Raw genomic sequence first — 20,076 nt, 5'->3', positions numbered from 1 at the left:
CCTTGTATTAGAGTGACTCCACTCTGGATGAAGGGGCACAGGGGGCACCTTAAAATAGGAGAAAGACTAAAAAAAAAAAAAAGAAAAGGAATGCAGCCGTCACATCTAATGATCAGATGAGCTGCAATATCATACATGTTTGATTTTGGATTTAATAACCTCTTTAAGAATTATTGATTATTAGGAGAGGAATTTTTTTTACTGAATAAATGAAAAAAGACTCAACATTTTTTTTCTTTGTTTCTGTTATAAAATGTTGTAAATAAGTAATTTTTCTCCTTCACTGATGGGCACTGATAGGCTGCATTAATGGGCACTTATGAGGCCACACTGATGGGCACTGATAGGATGCATTAATGGACACAAGCAAGGCAGCACTGATGGGCACTGATAGGCTGCACTGATAGGTACTGATGAAATGGCACTGATGATGCAGCACTGGTGGGCACTAATGAGGTGGCACTGATGGGCACTAGTAGGCTGCTTTAATGGGCACTGATAGGCTGCATTAATGGGCACTTATGAGGCCACACTGATGGGCACTGATAGGATGCATTAATGGGCACAAACGAGGCAGCACTGATGGGCACCAATAGGCTGCACTGATTGGCACCGATGGGCCCTGATAGGCTGCACTGATGGGTACTGATGAGATGGCATTGATGGGCACTGATAGGCTGCATTAATGGGCACTGATAGGCTGCATTAATGGGCACTTATGAGGCCACACTGATGGGCACTGATAGGATGCATTAATGGGCACAAACGAGGCAGCACTGATGGGCACCGATAGGCTGCACTGATTGGCACTGATGGGCCCTGATAGGCTGCACTGATTGGTACTGATGAGATGGCATTGATGGGCACTGATAGGCTGCATTAATAGGCACTGATAGGCTGCACTGATGGGCACTTATGAGGCCGCACTGATGGGCACTGATAGGCTACATTGATGGGCACTAAGGGACACAAGCAAGGCAGCACTGATGGGCACTGATAGGCTGCACTGATAGGTACTGATGAAATGGCACTGATGATGCAGCACTGGTGGGCACTAATGAGGTGGCACTGATGGGCACTAGTAGGCTGCTTTAATGGGCACTGATAGGCTGCATTAATGGGCACTTATGAGGCCACACTGATGGGCACTGATAGGATGCATTAATGGGCACAAACGAGGCAGCACTGATGGGCACCGATAGGCTGCACTGATTGGCACTGATGGGCCCTGATAGGCTGCACTGATGGGTACTGATGAGATGGCATTGATGGGCACTGATAGGCTGCATTAATGGGCACTGATAGGCTGCATTAATGGGCACTTATGAGGCCACACTGATGGGCACTGATAGGATGCATTAATGGGCACAAACGAGGCAGCACTGATGGGCACCGATAGGCTGCACTGATTGGCACTGATGGGCCCTGATAGGCTGCACTGATTGGTACTGATGAGATGGCATTGATGGGCACTGATAGGCTGCATTAATAGGCACTGATAGGCTGCACTGATGGGCACTTATGAGGCCGCACTGATGGGCACTGATAGGCTACATTGATGGGCACTAAGGGACACAAGCAAGGCAGCACTGATGGGCACTGATAGGCTGCACTGATAGGTACTGATGAAATGGCACTGATGATGCAGCACTGGTGGGCACTAATGAGGTGGCACTGATGGGCACTAGTAGGCTGCTTTAATGGGCACTGATAGGCTGCATTAATGGGCACTTATGAGGCCACACTGATGGGCACTGATAGGATGCATTAATGGGCACAAACGAGGCAGCACTGATGGGCACCGATAGGCTGCACTGATTGGCACTGATGGGCCCTGATAGGCTGCACTGATGGGTACTGATGAGATGGCATTGATGGGCACTGATAGGCTGCATTAATGGGCACTGATAGGCTGCATTAATGGGCACTTATGAGGCCACACTGATGGGCACTGATAGGATGCATTAATGGGCACAAACGAGGCAGCACTGATGGGCACCGATAGGCTGCACTGATTGGCACTGATGGGCCCTGATAGGCTGCACTGATTGGTACTGATGAGATGGCATTGATGGGCACTGATAGGCTGCATTAATAGGCACTGATAGGCTGCACTGATGGGCACTTATGAGGCCGCACTGATGGGCACTGATAGGCTACATTGATGGGCACTAAGGGACACAAGCAAGGCAGCACTGATGGGCACTGATAGGCTGCACTGATAGGTACTGATGAAATGGCACTGATGATGCAGCACTGGTGGGCACTAATGAGGTGGCACTGATGGGCACTGATAGGCTGCTTTAATGGGCACTGATAGGCTGCATTAATGGGCACTTATGAGGCCACACTGATGGGCACTGATAGGATGCATTAATGGGCACAAACGAGGCAGCACTGATGGGCACCGATAGGCTGCACTGATTGGCACTGATGGGCCCTGATAGGCTGCACTGATGGGTACTGATGAGATGGCATTGATGGGCACTGATAGGCTGCATTAATGGGCACTGATAGGCTGCATTAATGGGCACTTATGAGGCCACACTGATGGGCACTGATAGGATGCATTAATGGGCACAAACGAGGCAGCACTGATGGGCACCGATAGGCTGCACTGATTGGCACTGATGGGCCCTGATAGGCTGCACTGATGGGTACTGATGAGATGGCATTGATGGGCACTGATAGGCTGCATTAATGGGCACTGATAGGCTGCACTGATGGGCACTTATGAGGCCGCACTGATGGGCACTGATAGGCTACATTGATGGGCACTAAGGGACACAAGCAAGGCAGCACTGATGGGCACTGATAGGCTGCACTGATAGGTACTGATGAAATGGCACTGATGATGCAGCACTGGTGGGCACTAATGAGGTGGCACTGATGGGCACTGATAGGCTGCTTTAATGGGCACTGATAGGCTGCATTAATGGGCACTTATGAGGCCACACTGATGGGCACTGATAGGATGCATTAATGGGCACAAACGAGGCAGCACTGATGGGCACCGATAGGCTGCACTGATTGGCACTGATGGGCCCTGATAGGCTGCACTGATTGGTACTGATGCGATGGCATTGATGGGCACTGATAGGCTGCATTAATAGGCACTGATAGGCTGCACTGATGGGCACTTATGAGGCCGCACTGATGGGCACTGATAGGCTACATTGATGGGCACTAAGGGACACAAGCAAGGCAGCACTGATGGGCACTGATAGGCTGCACTGATAGGTACTGATGAAATGGCACTGATGATGCAGCACTGGTGGGCACTAATGAGGTGGCACTGATGGGCACTAGTAGGCTGCTTTAATGGGCACTGATAGGCTGCATTAATGGGCACTTATGAGGCCACACTGATGGGCACTGATAGGATGCATTAATGGGCACAAACGAGGCAGCACTGATGGGCACCGATAGGCTGCACTGATTGGCACTGATGGGCCCTGATAGGCTGCACTGATGGGTACTGATGAGATGGCATTGATGGGCACTGATAGGTTGCATTAATGGGCACTTATGAGGCCACACTGATGGGCACTGATAGGATGCATTAATGGGCACAAAGGAGGCAGCACTGATGGGCACCGATAGGCTGCACTGATTGGCACTGATGGGCCCTGATAGGCTGCACTGATGGGTACTGATGAGATGGCATTGATGGGCACTGATAGGCTGCATTAATGGGCACTGATAGGCTGCACTGATGGGCACTTATGAGGCCGCACTGATGGGCACTGATAGGCTACATTGATGGGCACTAAGGGGCACAAGCAAGGCAGCACTGATGGGCACTGATAGGCTGCACTGATAGGTACTGATGAAATGGCACTGATGATGCAGCACTGGTGGGCACTAATGAGGTGGCACTGATGGGCACTAGTAGGCTGCTTTAATGGGCACTGATAGGCTGCATTAATGGGCACTTATGAGGCCACACTGATGGGCACTGATAGGATGCATTAATGGGCACAAAAGAGGCAGCACTGATGGGCACCGATAGGCTGCACAGATTGGCACTGATGGGCCCTGATAGGCTGCACTGATGGGTACTGATGAGATGGCATTGATGGGCACTGATAGGCTGCACTGATGGGCACTTATGAGGCTGCACTGATGGGCACTGATAGGCTACATTGATGGGCACTAAGGGACACAAGCAAGGCAGCACTGATGGGCACTGATAGGCTGCACTGATAGGTACTGATGAAATGGCACTGATGATGCAGCACTGGTGGGCACTAATGAGGTGGCACTGATGGGCACTAGTAGGCTGCTTTAATGGGCACTGATAGGCTTCACTGATGGGCACTTAAGAGGCCACACCGATGGGCACTGATAGGCTACATTGATGGGCACTGATGGGCACAAACGAGGCAGCACTGATGGGCACCGATAGTTTGCACTGATGGGCACTGTTTGGCTGCACTGATGGGCACTGATGAGGTAGCACTAATGGGCACTTATAGGCTGCATTAATGGGCACTGATAGGCTGCACTGATGGGCACTTATAAGGTGGCACTGATGGGAACTGATAGGCTGCATTATTGGGCACTGATGGGCACTAACGAGGCAGCATTGATGGGCACTTGTAGGCTGCATTGATGGGCACTAACGAGGTGGCACTGATGGGAACTTGTAGGCTGCATTAATGGACACTGATAGTCTGCACTAATGGGCACTTACGAGGCCACACAGATGGGCACTGATAGGCTACATTGATGGGCACTGATGATGTAGCACTGGTGGGCACTGATGAGGCTGCATTGGTGGGCACTAATAGGCTGCACTGATGGGTACTGATGAGATGGCACTAATGGGCACTGATGATGCAACACTGATGGGCACTTATAGGCTGCATTAATGGGCACTGATAGGCTGCATTGACGGGCACTAATGAGGCGGCACTAATGGGCACTGATAGGCAGCATTGACGGGCACTAATGAGCAGCGATGATGGACATTGATAGGTGGCATTGTTAGGCACTGACTGGCAGCACTGGTGGGCACTGTTGGGGCTGCACTGATAATCGGTGTAGATGTCCCCTGTGTAGATTTGGCGGTTCTCGGCTCTCCTCTCCTCCTGTGCAGTCAGAGTGAGGAGAGGAGATGCTGATAACCGGCAAATCCTGATTACACTGCGATCAGCTGTGATTGGCTCCTTACCCCGATCTGTGATCAGCGGTGTCCCAAGGACACAGCGATCACAGAGTGTGGCGCCTGCACACCGCAGTGAGGGCACTGGGGCCGCCATCACAGAAGGAAGTCCATAGATGCCCTCCCCCCCCCCCACCCCCGTGCTGTAGCCGTCTTCTGACTATAGCATGGTCGTGCAAAAGGGTTAAGCTTTGACAAAGAAAAAATGGAAGCTGATTGGCTATCATACATAGTTCCACCAGATTCTACACTCTCCAGTAAATTCACCCTTATATCAGAGTCCCCCCTTACACCAGAGTCCCCATCAGAGTCCCCCCTTACACCAGAGTCCCCATCAGAGTCCCCCCTTACACCAGAATCCCCATCAGAGTCTCCCCTTACACCAGAGTCCCCATTAGAGTCTCCTCTTACACCAGAGTCCCCCCTTACACCAGAGTCCCCATCAGAGTCCCTCCTTACACCAGAGTCCCCAACAGAGTCCCCCATTACACCAGAGTCCCCCTTACACCGGAGTCTCCATCAGAGTCCCCCTTACACCAGAGTCCCCATCAGAGTCCCCCTTACACCAGAGTCCCCAACAGAGTCCCCCCTTACACCAGAGTCCCCAACAGAGTCCCCCATTACACTAAAGTCCCCCTTACACCAGAGTCCCCAACAGAGTCCCCATTACACCAGAGTCCCCCTTACACCAGAGTCCCCATCAGAGCCCCCCTTACACCTGAGTCCCCATCAGAGCCCCCCTTACACCAGAGTCCCCATCAGAGCCCCCCCTTACACCAGAGTCCCCATCAGAGTTCCCCCTTACACCAGAGTCCCCAACAGAGTCCCCCACTACACCAGAGTCCCCCTTACACTGGAGTCCCCATCAGAGTCCCCCTTTACACCAGAGACCCCATCAGAGTCCCCCCTTACATCAGAGTCCCCATCAGAGTGCCCCTTTACACCAGAGTCCCCAATCAGAGTCCCCGTTTACACCAGAGTCCCCATCAGAGTTCCCCCTTACACCAGAGTCCCCAACAGAGTCCCCCACTACACCAGAGTCCCCCTTACATCAGAGTCCCCATCAGAGTCCCTCTTTACACCAGAGACCCCATCAGAGTCCCCCTTACATCAGAGTCCCCATCAGAGTCCCCCTTTACACCAGAGTCCCCATCAGGGTCCCCCTTTACACCAGAGACCCCATCAGAGTCCGCCCTTACATCAGAGTCCTCATCAGAGTCCCCCCTTACACCAGAGTCCCCAATCAGAGTCCCCTTTACACCAGAGTCCCCATCAGAGTTCCCCCTTACACCAGAGTCCCCTTCAGCATCCCCTTAACATCAGGGTCCCCATTAGAGTATACCCATACCTCTGACTCCCCATCAGAGCTCCCATCAAAGTCCACCTTTACATCAGAGTCTCTCCCTACATTGGGTTCCCCATTTGAGTCCAGAGTGCTCCCTTACATTGGGGTCCCATAGTGTCCCCCTTATATTAGGGGTCCCACCAGAGTCCTCCCTTACATCAGAGTCCCCCTCACATCAGAGTCCCCACTTGAGTCCTCCCTTCCATCAAGGTCCTCACTAGAGTCCTGCCTTACATCAGAGTTCCCACCAGAGTCATCTATTACATTAGAGTCCCATCAGAGCCCACTCCCCCTTACACCAGAGTCCCCATCAGAGTCCCCCTTACACCAGAGTCCCTAATAGCATCCTCTTTATAGCAGGGTCCCCATCAGTGTATGCCCTTACCTCTGAGTACCCATCAGTGTTCCTATAAAAGTCCACCCATCAGAGCCCTCCTTACATCAACTGAGTCCACCTTCACATCAGAATCCCCATAAGAGTCATCCCTTAAGTTAGAGTCTCCATCAGCGTGCCCCCCTACACCAGATTTCCTATCAGAGTCCTCCATTACACCAGAGTCCCCATCAGCATTCCCTTTACAGCAGGGTCCCCATCGGAGTCTGCCCTTACCTCTGAGTCCTTACCAGTGTTCTCATCAAAGACCACACTTACATCAGGGTCCCCATCAGAGTCCCCCCTTACATCAGAGTCCCCATCAGAGTCCCCCCTTACATCCATCAGGGTCCCCATCAGAGTCCCCTCTTACATCAGGGTCCCCATCAGAGTCCCCCTTACACCAGAGTCCTCATCAGAGTTCCCCCTTACACCAGAGTCCTCATCAGAGTTCCCCCTTACACCAGAGTCCTCAACAGAGTCCCCCCTTACACCCGAGTCCTCATCAGAGTTCCCCCTTACACCAGAGTCCTCATCAGAGTCCCCCCTTACACCCAAGTCCTCATCAGAGTCCCCCCTTACACCAGAGTCCTCATCAGAGTCCCCCCTTACACCCGAGTCCTCATCAGAGTCCCCCCTTACACCAGAGTCCTCATCAGAGTCCCCCCTTACACCAGAGTCCTCATCAGAGTCCCCCCTTACACCCAAGTCCTCATCAGAGTCCCCCCTTACACCAGAGTCCTCATCAGAGTCCCTCCTTACACCCGAGTCCTCATCAGAGTCCCCCCTTACACCCGAGTCCTCATCAGAGTCCCCCCTTACACCAGAGTCCTCATCAGAGTCCCCCCTTACACCCGAGTCCTCATCAGAGTCCCCCCTTACACCAGAGTCCTCGTCAGAGTCCCCCCTTACACCCAAGTCCTCATCAGAGTCCCCCCTTACACCAGAGTCCTCATCAGAGTCCCTCCTTACACCCGAGTCCTCATCAGAGTTCCCCCTTACATCAGGTTCCCCATCAGAGCCCCCCTGATGATAATATTATACACTGCAATAAGGGAAATTATTAAACCTCCACCGACATTCAATACAGAACATCCCTGATACTTATTTAATCTCCACCGAATGTATGAAACCGAAACAATTCTTATCTCATGGAAGACCCAGAACACAATACATCCATCCCAGCCAATCTCTGCCCCCCCCCCCATCCCCCACATGGGGGGAGGAAACAGGGGGGTGAGGGAGAAAGTCACGGGAAGACCTTGGGACATATAGAAAAATAGAAGAGAAGAAGATTCTGATATCATAACCTCGGAGAACTGTCCACCGAGCCACAGGAGTCACCCAAGCCACAGGAGTGACCCGAATCACAGGAGTCACTCGAGCCACAGGAGTGACCCGAGTCACAGGAGTCACTCGAGCCACAGGAGTGACCCGAATCACAGGAGTCACTTGAGCCACAGGAGTGACCAGAATCACAGGAGTCACTTGAGCCACAGGAGTCACCCGAGCCACAGGAGTGACCCGAGTCACAGGAGTCACTCGAGCCACAGGAATCACCCGAGCCACAGGAGTCACCCGAGCCACAGGAGTGACCCGAGTCACAGGAGTCACTCGAGCCACAGGATTCACCCGAGCCACAGGAGTCACCCGAGCCACAGGAGTCACCCGAGCCACAGGAGTCACCCGAGACACAGGAGTCACCCGAGACACAGGAGTCACCCGAGACACAGGAGTCATCTGAGCCACAGGAGTCACCCGAACCACAGGAGTCACCCGAGCCACAGGAGTCACCCAAGCCACAGGAGTCACCCGAGCCACAACAAGGTAAGAAGGAGAGATGATGATACAGAGAGGGGAACGAGGAGAGAGAGGAAACTGGAGGGCATTGAAATAACAAATATTTAATTATTTTTTATATATTTTCACCAGTCAGTGTCCCTGATCACCTCCCCCCCCCCCCCCCATTCATAGGATGACACTGCACTGGGGACAGTATGTAAAAATAATGTAAAAAAATAAAAAAATAATTTGCAAATTTTCCAAAAAATTGTAACAAAAAATTACAACTTCAAAAAAAAAAACTCGGCATGCCTCCTACTAAACACCTTGGACTGTCTGCGTTCCAAAAAGGGGTAATTTGGGGGGTATTTGTACCGTCCTGGCGTTTTATTTGTACCGTCCTGGCGTTTTATTTGTACCGTCCTGGCGTTTTATTTGTACCGTCCTGGCGTTTTATTTGTACCGTCCTGGCGTTTTACGGCCTCAAGTAATGAGATCGGCCGTCGGTACATCAGGAATGATCAATCTTCAAAATTTGGTCCTGTAGTTTGTGGATTCTATAACTGTCCTACAGACTAAATAATATACATCGACTTGGGTTATTTTCACCAAAAAAAAAAAAATTGTAGCAGGATACAGTTTGACCTTAAAGAGCAATTATTTGATTTGTCTGCAAAATTGTATAACAAAAACTAAAAAAAAAAAATATATATATATAAAAAAAAAACAAAAAAAAAAAAAACAACATATTTGTTTTTCAAAATTTACGTTCCATTTTTGTTTATATAGCAAAAAACAAAAAACAAAAAAAAAACCCAGTGGTGATCAAATACCACCAACATAAAGCTGGATTTGTGTCAAAGATATGATATAAATGTCATTTGGATAAAGTGTTGCATAATCACACAATTGCCAGTTAAAGTAGCGCACAACAACAACAACAACAACAACAACAAAAAAAAGCCCTGGTCATGAAGAGGGTAAAACCTTCGGGTGGTGAAGTGTTTAATCAATGATGTCACCCAGGATTGTTATATACAAACAGAAGTCAGGCAGGGATCTGTCCTTTAGTGGCAGTAAAGCCAGACGGGGATCTGTCATTTGATGGCAGTAAAGTCAGGCAGGGATCTGTTATTTACTGTCAGTGAAGCTGAGCAGGAATCCGTCATTTGGTGGCAGTAAAGCCAGGCAGAGATCTATCATTTAGTGGCAGTAGAGCCAAGCAGGGCTCTGTTATTTAGGGGCAGACAAGCTACGCAGGGGTCTGTCATTTGGTGGCAGTAAAGTCAGACGGGGATCTGCCATATAGTGGCAGTAAAGCCAGGCAGGGATCTGTCATTTGGTGGCAGTAGAGCCAGGCAGGGATCTGTCATTTGGTGGCAGTAGAGCCAGACAGGAATCTGTCATTTGGTGGAAGTAAAGTCAGGCGGGGATCTGTCATATGATGTTATTTGGTGGCAGTAAAGTCAGGTGGGGATCTGTCATACGGTGTCAGTAAAGCCAGGCGGGGATCTGTCATTTAGTGGCAGTAAAGCCAGGCAGGGATCTGTCATTTAGTGGCAGTAAAGGCAGACGGGGATCTGTCATTTGATGGCAGTAAAGCCAGGCAGGGATCTGTCATTTAGTGGCAGTAAAGTCAGGCAGGGATCTGTCATTTAGTGGCAGTAAAGTCAGGCAGGGATCTGTTATTTCCTGTCAGTGAAGCTGAGCAGGAATCTGTCATTTGGTGGCAGTAAAGTCAGGCAGGGATCTATCATTTAGTGGCAGTAGAGCCAAGCAGGGATCTGTTATTTAGGGGCAGACAAGCTACGCCGGGGTCTGTCATTTGGTGGCAGTAAAGTCAGACGGGGATCTGCCATATAGTGGCAGTAAAGCCAGGCAGGGATCTGTCATTTAGTTGCAGTAAAGCCAGGCAGGGATCTGTCATTTAGTTGCAGTAAAGCCAGGCAGGGATCTGTCATTTGGTGGCAGTAAAGTCAGGCAGGGATCTATCATATGATGGCAGTAAAGCCAGGCGAGGATCTGTTATTTGGTGGCAGTAAAGTCAGGTAGGGATCTATCATATGGTGGCAGTAAAGCCAGGCGGGGATCTGTCATATGGTGGCAGTAAAGCCAGGCGGGGATCTGTTATTTGGTGGAAGTAACGCCAGTCAGCTAAATGACAGATCCCTGGCCTCTATGAAGAAAAACGTCACTTTTAAAGGAGTACATCATACGGCTCTCTAACTTCACATACAGGTTTAAGTCATCCCCTTTACACATTTTTTTGACAAAAGGGAATAAGTACAGTATTGTGACTTCATTTGCAGGACGGGAGGGGGGGTGTTCCAAGAAATCACACACCTCCCTTTGGAGAATTCACCTCCCACATCCATTTTGGTCCCCCCACACAAACTCCCCGATCCCTTTTGGGGACAGGAAATGGGAATGAGACCCTCGTCTCCTCACCATAGGGGGGCAGGATGTCATACTGATGCTGAAGGTAAGTGGCCCCTCTGGTTCAGAAGGGAGGAGAGCAAGCTTGGCGCTCCTCTTTCTTGGTCACCCAGAATGCACAGCTCGATATCTACCTACCTACCCACCTATCTATCTATCTATCTATCTATCTATCTATCTATCTATCTATCTATCTATCTATCTTTTTCTTGCAGATCATGTCAGTAAACCTGAAGACCTACACCAGGCTTCATGATCACATGATACTCATTGACCACCCTACAGAAAACAGTCAGACCAAAAAAGGTAAGAACAGATACCGAGAATTACACCCAACATACAGGACAAGAGAAGTGGTACTGTGCAGAGACCATACATACAGAATAAGAACAGATACCGAGAATTACACCCGACATACAGGACAAGAGAAGTAGTACTGTGCAGAGTCCATACATACAGAATAAGAACAGATACTGAGAATTACACCCGACATACAGGACAAGAGAAGTAGTACTGTGCAGAGTCCATACATACAGAATAAGAACAGATACCGAGAATTACACCCGGCATACAGGACAAGAGAAGTGGTACTGTGCAGAGTCCATACATACAGAATAAGAACAGATACTGAGAATTACACCCGACATACAGGACAAGAGAAGTGGTACTGTGCAGAGTCCATAGATACAGAATAAGAACAGATACCGAGAATTACACCCGACATACAGGACAAGAGAAGTAGTACTGTGCAGAGTCCATACATACAGAATAAGAACAGATACCGAGAATTACATCCGACATACAGGACAAGAGAAGTAGTACTGTGCAGAGTCCATACATACAGAATAAGAACAGATACCGAGAATTACACCCGACTTACGGGACAAGAGAAGTAGTACTGTGCAGAGTCCATACATACAGAATAAGAACAGATACCGAGAATTACACCCGGCATACAGGACAAGAGAAGTGATACTGTGCAGAGTCCATACATACAGAATAAGGACAGATACTGAGAATTACACCCGACATACAGGACAAGAGAAGTAGCACTGTGCAGAGTCCATACATACAGAATAAGAACAGATACCGAGAATTACACCCGACTTACGGGACAAGAGAAGTAGTACTGTGCAGAGTCCATACATACAGAATAAGAACAGATACCGAGAATTACACCCGACATACAGGACAAGAGAAGTAGTACTGTGCAGAGTCCATACATACAGAATAAGAACAGATACTGAGAATTACACCCGACATACAGGACAAGAGAAGTAGTACTGTGCAGAGTCCATACATACAGAATAAGAACAGATACTGAGAATTACACCCGACATACAGGACAAGAGAAGTAGTACTGCGCAGAGTCCATACATACAGAATAAGAACAGATACCGAGAATTACACCCGACATACAGGACAAGAGAAGTAGTACTGTGCAGAGTCCATACATACAGAATAAGAACAGATACTGAGAATTACACCCGACATACAGGACAAGAGAAGTGGTACTGTGCAGAGTCCATACATACAGAATAAGAACAGATACCGAGAATTACACCCGACATACAGGACAAGAGAAGTAGTACTGTGCAGAGTCCATACATACAGAATAAGAACAGATACTGAGAATTACACCCGACATACAGGACAAGAGAAGTGGTACTGTGCAGAGACCATACATACAGAATAAGAACAGATACCGAGAATTACACCCGACATACAGGACAAGAGAAGTAGTACTGTGCAGAGTCCATACATACAGAATAAGAACAGATACTGAGAATTACACCCGACATACAGGACAAGAGAAGTAGTACTGTGCAGAGTCCATACATACAGAATAAGAACAGATACCGAGAATTACACCCGGCATACAGGACAAGAGAAGTGGTACTGTGCAGAGTCCATACATACAGAATAAGAACAGATACTGAGAATTACACCCGACATACAGGACAAGAGAAGTGGTACTGTGCAGAGTCCATAGATACAGAATAAGAACAGATACCGAGAATTACACCCGACATACAGGACAAGAGAAGTAGTACTGTGCAGAGTCCATACATACAGAATAAGAACAGATACCGAGAATTACATCCGACATACAGGACAAGAGAAGTAGTACTGTGCAGAGTCCATACATACAGAATAAGAACAGATACCGAGAATTACACCCGACTTACGGGACAAGAGAAGTAGTACTGTGCAGAGTCCATACATACAGAATAAGAACAGATACCGAGAATTACACCCGGCATACAGGACAAGAGAAGTGATACTGTGCAGAGTCCATACATACAGAATAAGGACAGATACTGAGAATTACACCCGACATACAGGACAAGAGAAGTAGCACTGTGCAGAGTCCATACATACAGAATAAGAACAGATACCGAGAATTACACCCGACTTACGGGACAAGAGAAGTAGTACTGTGCAGAGTCCATACATACAGAATAAGAACAGATACCGAGAATTACACCCGACATACAGGACAAGAGAAGTAGTACTGTGCAGAGTCCATACATACAGAATAAGAACAGATACTGAGAATTACACCCGACATACAGGACAAGAGAAGTAGTACTGTGCAGAGTCCATACATACAGAATAAGAACAGATACTGAGAATTACACCCGACATACAGGACAAGAGAAGTAGTACTGCGCAGAGTCCATACATACAGAATAAGAACAGATACCGAGAATTACACCCGACATACAGGACAAGAGAAGTAGTACTGTGCAGAGTCCATACATACAGAATAAGAACAGATACTGAGAATTACACCCGACATACAGGACAAGAGAAGTAGTACTGTGCAGAGTCCATACATACAGAATAAGAACAGATACTGAGAATTACACCCGACATACAGGACAAGAGAAGTGGTACTGTGCAGAGTCCATACATACAGAATAAGAACAGATACCGAGAATTACACCCGGCATACAGGACAAGAGAAGTGGTACTGTGCAGAGTCCATACATACAGAATAAGAACAGATACTGAGAATTACACCCGACATACAGGACAAGAGAAGTGGTACTGTGCAGAGTCCATAGATACAGAATAAGAACAGATACCGAGAATTACACCCGACATACAGGACAAGAGAAGTAGTACTGTGCAGAGTCCATACATACAGAATAAGAACAGATACCGAGAATTACATCCGACATACAGGACAAGAGAAGTAGTACTGTGCAGAGTCCATACATACAGAATAAGAACAGATACCGAGAATTACACCCGACTTACGGGACAAGAGAAGTAGTACTGTGCAGAGTCCATACATACAGAATAAGAACAGATACCGAGAATTACACCCGGCATACAGGACAAGAGAAGTGATACTGTGCAGAGTCCATACATACAGAATAAGGACAGATACTGAGAATTACACCCAGTAGAAGAGACACAATACTGCCCTGTGTTTGCTGTATATGGGGAGGTTATCTCGGTGTCAGTGGAGGAATCTTCCCGTATTTCCTGTAGATTATTATTTTCTCGGCGGTATGAAGAGTTATTTGTAGTAAACAGGAATTGTGGAGAATCTTCATTATAATTGTCTCTTTCTCTTCTGTTATTATCAGTAACATTCGGGGACAGATGGATCTCCCGGCCCTCCTCCTCCCTCATCTGCTCCCTGTGGGCTCTCTGCATCACACTCCTCTTCCTCGTCATCGTCATCCTCATTGTCACCGTCACAGGTGTGTTCACCTTCATTGCATCCACACACACTCATTGTATTATTATTATTATTCAGGATTTATACAGAGTCAACAGTTCACTTTGTAAAGGGGGACAATACAGGTCAAATACAATTCAGTACAAGAGGATTAGGAGGAAAAGTTCAGTTGTTAGGTGGAGGTAGGATAGGCTTCTTTGAAGAAATGGCTTTCAGGGAGTAGGAAATAGCAAGACAGATTGGGGTAGGGAGTCCCAGAGGACGGGAGAGGCTCCGGACAGGTTGGGGAAGGGAGTTACAGAGGATGGGAGAGACTCTGGACAGGTTGGGGTAGAAAGCCCCAGAGGATGGGAGAGATTCCGGACAGATTGGGGTAGAGAGCTCCAGAGGATGGGAGAGGCTCCGGACAGATTGGGGTAGAAAACCCCAGAGGGTGGGAAGATTCCAGACAGGTTGGGGTAGAAAGCCCCAGAGGGTGGGAGAGATTCCAGACAGATTGGGGCAGAGAGCTCCAATGAATGGGAGAGGCTCCGGACAGGTTGGAGTAGAGAGCTCCAGAGGATGGGAGAGATTCCGGACAGGTTGGGGAAGGAAGTCACAGAGGATGGGAGAGACTCTGGACAGGTTGGGGTAGAGAGCTCCAGAGGATGGAAGAGGCTTTGGACAGGTTGGGGAAGGGAGTTACAGAGGATGGGAGAGACTCTGGACAGGTTGGGGTAGAAAGCCCCAGAGGATGGGAGATATTCCGAACAGATTGGGGTAGAGAGCTCTAGAGGATGGGAGAGATTCCGGACAGGTTTGGGAAGGGAGTTACAGAAGATGGGAGAGACTCTGGACAGGTTTGGGTAGAGAGCTCCAGAGGATGGGAGAGGCTCCGGACAGGTTGGGGAAGGGAGATACAGAGGATGGGAGAGACTCTGGACAGATTGGGGTAGAAAACCCCAGAGGGTGGGAGAGATTCCAGACAGGTTGGGGCAGAGAGCTCCAATGAATGGGAGAGGCTCCGGACAGGTTGGGGTAGAAAGCCCCAGAGGGTGGGAGAGATTCCAGACAGATTGGGGCAGAGAGCTCCAATGAATGGGAGAGGCTCCGGACAGGTTGGAGTAGAGAGCTCCAGAGGATGGGAGAGATTCCGGACAGGTTGGGGAAGGAAGTTACAGAGGATGGGAGAGACTCTGGACAGGTTGGGGTAGAAAGCCCTAGAGGGTGGGAGAGATTCCAGACAGATTGGGGCAGAGAGCTCCAATGAATGGGAGAGGCTCCGGACAGGTTGGGGTAGAGAGCTCCAGAGGATGGGAGAGATTCCGGACAGATTGTGGTAGAGAGCTCTAGAGGATGGGAGAGATTCCGGACAGATTGGGGTAGAGAGCTGCAGATGATGGGAGAGGCTCCGGACAGATTAGGGTAGAGAGTCACATAGGGTGGGAGAGGCTCTGAACAGATTGTGGTAGGAAATTCCATAGGATCGGCAATGCTCTGGACAGATTGGGACAGGAAGTCTCAGAGGATGGGAGGTGCTCTGAATAGATTTGGGTTGGGAGTCCCAGAGGATGGGAGAGGCTCTGAACAGATTGAGGTAGGGAGTTGCAGAGGATGGGAGAGGCTCCGGACAGATTGGGGTAGGGAGTGCAACAGGATGGAAAGGGCTCTGGAAATGGAGTCTCAGAGGATGGGAGGTGCTCTGAATAGATTTGGGTTGGGAGTCCCAGAGGATGGGAGAGGCTCTGAACAGATTGGGGTAGGGAGTTGCAGAGGATGGGAGAGGCTCCGGACAGATTGCGGTAGGGAGTGCAACAGGAAGAAAGAGGCTCTGCACAGATTGGGGTAGGGGGTGCCACAGGATGGAAGGGGCTCTGGAAATATTGGGGTAGGGAGTCCCAGAGGATGGGAGAGACACTAAACAGATTGGGGAAGGGAGTTACAGAGGATGGGAGATGCTCTGAGCAAATTGCAGTAGGGAGTCCCTGAGGATGTGAAAGACTATTGACAGGTTGGGGTAGGGAGTCTCAGAGGATGGGAGAGGCTCTGGACAGATTGGAGTAGGGGGTTCGAGAGGATGCAAGAGGCTCTGGATTGGGGTAAGGAGTCTCAAAGTATGGGAGATGCTCTGGACAGATTGGAGCAGTGAGTTCAAGAGGATGGGAGAGACTCCAGGCAGATTGGGGTAGGGAGTTTCAGAGGATGGGAGAGACAGAACACTGAAGATGGGTCATGGATGGGTCTTTCAGCATGGCAGTGACCCAAAACATACCACCAAGGCAACAAAGGAGTGGCTCAAGAAGAAGCACATTAAGGTCCTGGAGTGGCCTAGCCAGTCTCCAGACCATAATCCTATAGAAAATTTAGAGCTGAATTTTCAAGTTACCAAGCCTCAGCCAAGAAACCTTAAGGTTTTAGAGAAGATCCGTAAAGAAGAGCGGACCTAAATCCCTCCTGAGATGTCTGCAAACCTAGAGACCAACCACCAGAAACGTCTGACCTCTGTGTTTGCCAACAAGGGTTTCTCCACCAACTACCAAGTCATGTTTTGCCTCAGCCGAGCTTCTGGTGAGACCCAGACTGTGATCTCCCGTCTCCGAAAAAAAAACTCCCAACCTAGAAGACTGGAAAATTCCCTGAAGATGGAAAGGCCCCATCCAGAGCTCCTCAAACATTGAACATCTTCACAACCACCCTTCTAGATTGGCGGGGGGGGGGGGGGTGATAAATATTCATACTGGTCATCTGCATCTCCCTGCCCTATATTCTGGAAGCTTCTTCTAAAGACAGGTGGGAGGAATCAAACACCCGGCTTAGGAAACCCGGATCAGACAAAAACAATCAATTACGAGTCAGCACACTCTAGTGAAGCCAAAAAATATGAAAGCAGCCCAACTATGAGGTCCCTACATAGTACATCGTTATTGGTAGATACAAAGGCCGATTGTACAGTTGGGTTGGGCTGTGCGTGGCCAGCTTTAGCTGATATCTTAGGAAGCTGAGGTGAGGAGGAGCCTCTCAATTTTTGCTTTTTGTCTCCTGCAGGTCAGACAGAGCAGAACATCGAGGGGAGACTCAGTAACCTGAGTTTGGGGATGGACTCCAGGGTGGAACGCTTGTCCCAGGATGGTAAGAGGGACCTCTGGTGGGAGTGGGGGTGAAGTTGGATGACCGGAGTCCCGCATGCTCAGCTTCTGAATGTTCTTCCTCCTACTCAGATTACAGGACGTTGGAGAAACTGACTGCCATTGAAACCTCCATGGGGGACCTTAAAGGTGAGATGAGGGTTGGGCTGTAGGGGAGGGGTAATTTCCGAAGACAGAATGACAAAGAGATGAGCTCATCACCATGCTGCTTCTTCATTCACTGTCCAGTCGCAGCCTTGGAGGGTTGGTCCTAGTGCCGCGCACACCTGACCGGTCTTCCCAACGGACTTTCGGCGGAGTTCCGACTGACTTTTTCAGAATGAACAGACTTGGCCACACACAATCACACCAAAGTCTGACGCATTCGAACGCGATGACGTAGGACCGGACTAGAATAAGGAAGTTCATAGCTCGAGCGGTCTTCCCGACGGACTTTCGGCAGAGTTCCGATGGACTTTTTCCGAATGAATGGACTTGGCCACACGCAATCACACCAAAGTTCGACGCATTCGAACGTGATGACGTACGACCGGACTAGAATAAGGAAGTTCATAGCCCGACCGGTCTTCCCAACGGACTTTCGTCGGAGTTCCGACTGACTTTTTCTGAATGAACGGACTTGGCCACACGCAATCACACCAAAATCCGATGGATTAGAACGTGATGACGTACGACCGGACTAGAATAAGGAAGTTCATAGCCCGACCGGTCTTCCCGACGGACTTTCGGCGGAGTTCCGACTGACTTTTTCTGAATGAACGGACTTGGCCACACGCAATCACACCAAAGTCCGATGGATTTGAACGTGATGACGTAGGACCGGACTAGAATAAGGAAGTTCATAGCCCGACCGGTCTTCCCAACGGACTTTCGGCGAAGTTCCGACTGACTTTTTCCAAATGAACGGACTTGGCCACACACAATCACACCAAAGTCCAACGGATTCCAACGTGATGGCATAGGACTGGACTAGAATAAGGAAGTTCATAGCCCGACCGGTCTTCCCAATGGCCTTTCGGCGGAGTTCCGACTGACTTTTTCTGAATGAACGGACTTGGCCACACGCAATCACACCAAAGTCCGATGGATTTGAACGTGATGACATAGGACTGGACTAGAATAAGGAAGTTCATAGCCCGACCGTTCTTCCCGACGGACTTTCGGTGGAGTTCCGACGGACTTTTTCCGAATGAACGGACTTGGCCACACACAATCACACCAAAGTCCGACGGATTCGAACGTGATGACGTACGACCGGACTAGAATAAGGAAGTTCATAGCCCGACCGGTCTTCCCAACGGACTTTGGGCGGAGTTCTGACTGACTTTTTCCGAATGAACGGACTTGGCCACACACAATCACACCAAAGTCTGACGCATTCAAACGTGATGACGTAGGACCGGACTAGAATAAGGAAGTTCATAGCCCGACCGGTCTTCCCAACGGACTTTGGGCGGAGTTCCGACTGACTTTTTCCGAATGAACAGACTTGGCCACACGCAATCACACCAAAGTCCGACGGATTCGAACGTGATGACGTACGACCGGACTAGAATAAGGAAGTTCATAGCCAGTAGCCAATAGCTGCCCTAGCGTCGTTTTTTGTCCATCGGACCAGCATACAGACGAATGGATTTTTCGTCAGGAACTGAGTCCGGCGGAGCCCAAAAATTTTGAAACATGCTCTATTTGTAAAGTCCGTCAGATTTTTGGACAGCAAAGGTCCGTTGGAGCCCCACACACGATCGAACTGTCCGACGGATTCGTTCCGTCGGACCGTTCCTGTCGAAAATAAAAAGTCCGGTCGTGTGTACGCGGCATAAGATGTCCGGAGCTCAGAGGAAGTGTGTTCATAATGGATGAGGACATCTAGTGGTAGATAACAAGTACTGCAGGAGAATTGCTTGGGTTGAATATGAATATCTCAGCAAACGTTGGCCTTATTTTGTCTTTTATTGGACTATTCATTGTTATCGTGCTAATTTTTATGGCTAGAGTTGTACTTTGGGGTAAAATGCATGTGTACCCAGTTCATAAGCTCAATAATGATTTAGGTGATGTGGTTTTCCTCCCTCTGCAGATTCCAAAGGTAAGAGGGAAGAGACGGGACATCCGTGAATGGGGTATTATCAGATGACAAGGTAATTTTTG

The 20,076-nt window shown here is 49.2% G+C and overlaps 1 protein-coding gene across 1 annotated transcript in view; it reads left to right on the top strand.

Annotated features, from left to right (window-relative positions):
• Positions 1-20,076, top strand: part of LOC143962528 (uncharacterized) — a 61,386-nt gene that overhangs the window by 27,904 nt on the left and 13,406 nt on the right. Inside the window, exons 2-7 of the mRNA XM_077471801.1 lie at positions 8,161-8,712; positions 11,319-11,409; positions 14,706-14,822; positions 17,825-17,908; positions 17,998-18,054; positions 20,006-20,014. Of these exons, the coding sequence (XP_077327927.1) occupies positions 8,161-8,712; positions 11,319-11,409; positions 14,706-14,822; positions 17,825-17,908; positions 17,998-18,054; positions 20,006-20,014 (910 nt within the window). The remainder of the gene's footprint in view (positions 1-8,160; positions 8,713-11,318; positions 11,410-14,705; positions 14,823-17,824; positions 17,909-17,997; positions 18,055-20,005; positions 20,015-20,076) is intronic.

This window comes from Lithobates pipiens, unplaced genomic scaffold (genome assembly GCF_037356315.1).
Source record: "Lithobates pipiens isolate NorthernLeopardFrog02 unplaced genomic scaffold, aLitPip1_a1.2 Scaffold_8, whole genome shotgun sequence".
Taxonomy (NCBI): Eukaryota; Metazoa; Chordata; class Amphibia; order Anura; family Ranidae; genus Lithobates; species Lithobates pipiens.
Note: the sequence above shows the minus strand (reverse complement) of the source record. Positions and strands in the feature narration are given on the sequence as shown.